The sequence below is a fragment of the Arachis duranensis genome, chromosome 2 (assembly GCF_000817695.3).
Source record: "Arachis duranensis cultivar V14167 chromosome 2, aradu.V14167.gnm2.J7QH, whole genome shotgun sequence".
Classification (NCBI taxonomy): Eukaryota; Viridiplantae; Streptophyta; class Magnoliopsida; order Fabales; family Fabaceae; genus Arachis; species Arachis duranensis.
Window position 1 is genome coordinate 91,379,476 of NC_029773.3, and position 6,763 is coordinate 91,386,238.

Here is a 6,763-nt window from a genome sequence, read left to right on the forward strand (position 1 = left end):
TGTAAATAGAATAAATAAATAAGTAAATAAAAATAAAAAGGGTTTGCTTTTGATTCAAGGAAAGATTAATTTGTGATTAAGTAAAGAAAGAATGTACAAATAGTAAGGAACTTGCATGTGAATACAATGCTAATTTTCTCAACAATGTTTACATTAATATTGTGTTAAAAGATTTTTTAAATTGTATAGAGTTTAATTTTGATATATTGATAATGTAAAATGTTTTACAGAGTTATACAATCATTTCTTTTTTTTTATAATCATTTACATAGTTGATGTGAAAGATAGTTATTTTTATCGATGTCGCGTTATGTAAAATTATTTTATAGTGACGGTATACATTCAATTGTATATTAAGATAGAAATATAAAAGGTTGAAATAAAGATAAGATAGAAATATTATGTATATATGTTTATATTTAGGGTTGAATTGAATAAAAAACTAACAAATTTTATGGTAATATAGAGATATTTTTATTTATATAATTATTTATTTTTTAAAATATTACTAAATTGGATCATAAACTATAATTAAGTATATGCAAATTAAATCTTATTTAAGCTAGATTCAGAGTTATATATAAAATATAAATTGATAATAATATTCAAAACCGCCTATGTTGATGTAATCATGTAGCAGAATTATGTGGGATTATAGATCATCACAAGTTATATGTGTTTCAAGTCAACTCTCTGAATATTACAATTGTGTGTGCTGATTTAACACCTTTCTCTTGAAAGGACATTAACAAATCTTATCTGTCATAATCAACGTTGAAAATTGCCACGTTCCATGCATTACTAGGATACTTGTTCATGGAGTTCAATAATTTATTCCTTTATGGCTGGCTAGCTTAGCGAGTTCCATAGATTATTGTGTAGGTTAAACATCTCAATTCATCGAACAATAATGGTGGATACAATAAAACTAAGAGAAAACGATAAATAGATTTTTGGTTTTTTAATTTTTTTGGCGACTTTTTGGTTTTTTAATTTAAAAATAAATAAATTATTAATTAATTAAAAATAAAAAATATTTAAATTTTTTAAATAATTTATTTGTCTTTATATATTTTAAATAAAATTGAAGAACGATATTTTATATTTTAAAAAATAAGTGATGTTTTTATATTTTTATTTAATCAGAGATTTATTTATTTTAGAGTTAAAAAGTGAGAAATCTATATATATTTATCCTTTTTTCTAAAATGTATATGTTAAACAAAAATATTATATGTATAAAAATTTAATTATTAAATTAGTTATTATATATTTGTGTATATATGTGTTATCTTAGATTTTATATATTTTTAATGTATATTTTATATAGTAATTAATTTTATAACTGGTTTTTATTATATATAATATGATTGATGTTAAAATATCAAAATAGAAAAAAAAAAAAAGAAAGAAGAACATGATGCTAAGATTTAGTTTCTTTTATTTATATTATTATTAATCGTTGAGAAAATGACAAAGTTGTTAAAATTCACTTATGCTTATAGTTATACATTTCTTATCTCTCTAACTTTTTGTTGTAATTAGTTGTTCCCCTTTTAAACTTTTTGTTTTGTTTTAATAATTTCACTCCACTACTTCTGATCAAAGTGTTCAGTAATAATAATGAAAATGATGCAAAAAGAAGAAAAACTATTTTTCTTTTTTTCATAAAAAACCTCAATAGTTATAGGATTTGAATACAAAGTGTATTCTCTATTTCTCTATCATGTAGAGAGATGGATCCATATATACTAGTTTGAAGCCGGGTCGGGTAGATATTCTGTGTTGTTTGGGTCTGGGCCTAGCTGTGGGCCGATTTCCCTGACAAAAAAAAAGAAAATAAGTATTTTTTGTCACTAGAGTTAGAGTAACCCGAAACGCAAAAACCTTCACGTAAACGACATCAATTCTTCAACAGAATGAACAGCAAGTAAGTTTAAACTCAAAACGCGACAAAACCGAACCTTACTCCACGTTCTTCTTGGTTGGCTCGCATAGTCTGTTTTCAGAATCTTCCATGGCGGTTCTTCGAACACTATCTTCGACACCGGCGCCGTCGGTGGTCGCGGCCGCGATCACAGTGGTGGTTCTGGCTGTTGCTGCAGTTCCTGCATTCGCCGGAGACACGAACGGAGCGTACTCTCCCTGTACTGACACGCGCGTGCAGAGAAACGATGGTTTCACTTTGGGAATAGCGTTTTCTTCGAAGGATAAGTTCTTCAATGGAAACGTTCAGTTGTCTCCCTGTGATTCGAGACTTTCTCTCTCGAATTCGAATTCGCAGATCTCTGTGTTCCGACCTAAGGTTGACGAGATCTCGCTGCTCACCGTCAATTCCTCATCCTTCGTTGCGGTTCGTTACTCTTTCAATTTTCCGATTTTGAGTTTTAATTGTGGAACTATTCGAGTTTGGATATTCTGGTTTGTGCTGTATTTACTGAATTCAATTAGGGCTTGGTTGAAGTTTTAATTTAGGTTAATTTATCTGCTATTGAATTTTATCACTATTTTCAATATTTGGAGTTTTCAGGCTTTTGAATATGGATAGTGGAAGAGTTGGGTTAGATTTTTGAGTTTCGAGTTTGTATAATTCGAGATTGAAGTAACTGAATTCCAATTGGGGAAAGTTTTTCCTTTTTTGCAGAATTTGTTAGAAAATTTCCCCTTACTTTCATAGTACTTTGGACTGTGGTGGCTTTTCATAACAATGCAATTGATGTGTTCTTTTGCTTGTGCATATTCTGATATGGAGAACTAGAAAATTGTTGAATTGGAGAATTTGGAAGGAAAATTACTGAACATTTGTTTGAGGCAGCAATGGTGTGAGAGTAAGGCTTTGAGAAATTGAGTGAATATGAAAATCGAAATATTTGTTTCACTCCACTTTCAATTGGTTTCTGATTTTAAATTTTCCACCTTCATGATTTCTGCATTCTCAAACTAGCATTGCTAATGTTACAAGCAAAACATAAATATCTGTGGCTCCTTGATTGATCCCATTTGGTTCCTAATGCCATGCCCTGTAGTGGATTGACCTGTATGGCATTGTTGTTGATTTTGTTGTCTTGGATCTCATACTAGTCTTCTCGGTCCAGGATTCTTATGGCTATATGGTTGCATTTGCTGGCCGGAAATACGCGGCAAGGTCTCCTCCTGCTTTTATTGCAAACAGCTCATTCACTGTGACCAGTTTCACTCTTGTAAGGAGATTCATTTTGAGGCTTATTTTTTCAATATTTGCGGGTTTTATTTGATTTCCATGATCATAGATCCTCACTAAGAACCAATTGAAATGCTATTATGCAGGTCCTTGAGTTTCAGAAAGGCAGGCTGCAAAATTTATATTGGAAAAGAGATGGGTGTTCTAAGTGCTCAGGTAACTCCAAAGCTGTGTGTCTAAACAATCAGGATTGCGCGCTGCAAACTTCAACCTGCAAGAGCCATGGAGGATCCGTGGATTGCAGCATAGGAATACAATTGGCATTCTCCGGCACAGATGAACACCTCAGAGCTCTCAACTCTTGGTATGAAGTGAAAAACCTTCGCCAGTATTCACTCTATGGCCTTTACTCAAATCTCAGAGATTCCCTCACTAGCCAGTATGACAAGTTTTTCTAATTCCCTTTTAGTTCTTTTATTCACTTCGTTTGTAGCAATATATATGTTTAGTTTGGTTCTCTATCAACTTGGATACGCTTGCTGATCATTCCCTTCTAAATATATCTGTATGAATCTTGAACAATGGCGTGTAAATTTGTATACCAAAGGTTAAGGTTACTTTCAAATACTGGATAAAGTAGAGTACTTCACTAATATTCCTATACCAGTACTTATGAAGTTAACTGCAGGAAACTATGCTTCACATCCCTATCAAATGTTGGAAGAGAGTTAGCTGGTTTGGTATATGAGATAAAGTGAGTGCAATATTCATTTTTGCCAATACCGTATTTGAACTTTCAACTCAACTAACTCAAATCATGTGGATTTGTTCATAACTTTACATTTGATCAATATACAACCAGATAGCCTTTTAGTTCCAATTGAAAAAAGGGTGATAAAATATTATTTTGCATGTAATCATTGGTAAGGGGCGATTGAATAAGGAATCTTTTAGTCTTAGTTAAAGAGGAGAAATATCCTTGAAGGAAAAAAAAGAAAAGAAAAAGAAACAAACTCAAGAATTAAGATGAGTGATGAAGATGGCAAACAATGAGAGAGTAATGGGTTTGCATGATGACAGAAAGAATAACGGAACCTTAACAATTATTTTCAACACAAAATATGATTAACCATTCCATCATCTTTCAACAAGTGATTAGTGTATATGAATGTAATGCTCTTAAATCACTTGTTTAACTACTATGTATCATTATTTTTTGTCGAGTTTTGTGGCAATTCTTGTACTAATACATAACACAACTTTAAAATGGTTCCATTTTCAGCATGCGAAAAAAAATTAAACAAACAAAGAAAGCATTTTCCACCATGTCCACTTGGGTGATGCAAACCTTTTACTTTTTAGCAATGGAGGTCTTTTTCTCCACTACCACAAAACCTTTTTATATGTTAAGAGACAAAAGCAATAAAAGCACCATTGACATATCCACATACAATTGAACCCAAAGGGGGTGGTGGTGTCTCCTAAGATCTTTTTACCAAATGCAAAAAGGGTGTAGATTAGTATGATTATTATGATGTGGATTACAAATCTAATAGCCGAAAAGATAAAAATGCATAGGTCTTTTTTTCCTACGTGCCCTTACGATAGATTTCCACTTGGATATATTGTCCTTGTGCTTTCGGCTTTATGGTTCAACAACACGCGGCATAGGGGTTAGATCCCTCTATTCAAGTTTTCTTTAAGTTTCTGCATCGGAGAGTTGGAGTTATATATGAGTTTATTTATTTATTTTATTGACCATCTAATCGAAGGTTTTTTTATTTAAATAAAATTTTTTATAATTTTTAATTTAAATAAGAATTTAATTTTAATGCATTAACCGTGTACAACGTTTATACCGTCATATAATTAAATTTATTTTTTTAGATAATTATTTACGTAATTAATATAAAAAATAATTATCTTAATTTGCCGCCAATACTAGTGAAAATTGAGGAAGAAAAAAGTTATATCATAATTTCGCTAACACTACTAGCGAAATTAAAATAGAAAACATTATATGAACAAATTACATTAGCTCCGAAATGACATTATTTCTTAATTTTGCAAGCTCCTTTTGCTATCATTTAAATTGGTAAATACAATTTTTTTATTTAAATAATCAAATGTTTTTTAATTTTAAGATTTCTTAGTTGGTGATCTTTTCAATCTGCAGTGTCATTATGTAGGGAAGAAAAAAGAACCCACCCGGGTGGGTTGTTTTGATTTGAGATTGTGGTGCAATTCTCTAATTATTTTCTTAATAAGAATTACAAAGTGAAATGCTTAGTTTATCAAATATGGTTTAATGAGAGTTGCAATGCAATTTGCATATAAGTGGAGTTGCTGATTTAGCTTATATATAGGTTCATATCATAATTGGTCTTACAAAACAAAGTACTTTCACATTTTTATTGTAAATTTAATTTCGGCTTTAATAATATCCACAAATACATCCTTCTCTTTAAATTTATTTTTGTTTATCTTTTAATGTAATTTTATTTTTTTAAAGAATAATATCAATAAATATTATCATTTTTAGTCAATATTTAGTCAGCAGTAATTTATACTTATATTTACAGAAATTTTACACACAAAAACATATAATTTGTATATATATTTATAAGATTTTTTAAAATTTATATATATTAATTAATAAAATTTATTTATTAAAGATAATTTAATATTTATAATAATTAAATAATAAAAAAAGCTAAAAATTACTGACTCTTAAGATTTTTTTTTCTATTTAAAATAAACATTATAAACTCTAAAACACAAGTATGTCATACTCCATCCAAAACCCAACAAAATAAATTTTTTTTTTATGGAAATATAAAGGAACCGGACAAGTATATATATAGTTGTTTTTCTTTTTCTTGTTTTTCTTAATACCAACCTATTGATGAATGTGACAAGTAAGTGGGACATACATGTAATGGAGTAAATGATATGGACAATACTGTGTGACATTATTATTATGTGTAGAATTTGGAGATGACAAATGACTAGGTATCAATTTCAATGAAAAACCTAGGATTCTCCTTAAAATTTTAGATAAATTGGAACATAACCTTTCACCCTATAAAAGAATCAACCAAGAGTAGAAAAACAATTCTACATGTACAGTAAGTAGGAGAGTAATATATACCTTCTAAACTATTAACATATATTCGGTGCACTATTAGTATCTTTCTATATAATAATTGAAAGCAAATTAACACTAAAATATCTATTATTTAATCATACTTGCTCCTAATCATTCACCTCATTAATCTTGTTAACGTTAGGGAGATCTAGTAGGTAGGTCTATATTTGATTTTTTAAATAATTTTCTCCAACTTGATTAGTAGTTCCAGTTCATACTTATCTAAAAAGAAAACAAAGTAGAATTTAGCGAGAAAGAAGAAGAATAATTAAGATCCATTCTTATCTCTTTTGACTCATAAGTCATTTGGATTGACTTCTAAAAAATATTTAATTTTTTTATTTTATTGTAAATAAAAAAATTATTTTATATTTAGATAAATATTTTTTAAAAAATTTCAAATATTAAAAGCCTATTTTAATTCTATTTTTTAAATAATATATAATTCTTTTTAA

At 29.0% G+C, this 6,763-nt stretch overlaps 1 protein-coding gene across 1 annotated transcript; it reads left to right on the forward strand.

Annotated features, from left to right (window-relative positions):
• The first annotated feature begins 1,869 nt into the window (after window positions 1-1,869).
• Window positions 1,870-3,785, forward strand: LOC107476051 (uncharacterized). The gene is made up of 3 exons (XM_016095801.3): window positions 1,870-2,353; window positions 3,096-3,200; window positions 3,307-3,785. Exons 1-3 carry the CDS (start codon window positions 2,018-2,020, stop codon window positions 3,616-3,618), a joined length of 753 nt encoding a protein of 250 aa, XP_015951287.1. The 5' UTR covers window positions 1,870-2,017; the 3' UTR covers window positions 3,619-3,785.
• The last annotated feature ends 2,978 nt before the right edge of the window (window positions 3,786-6,763 follow it).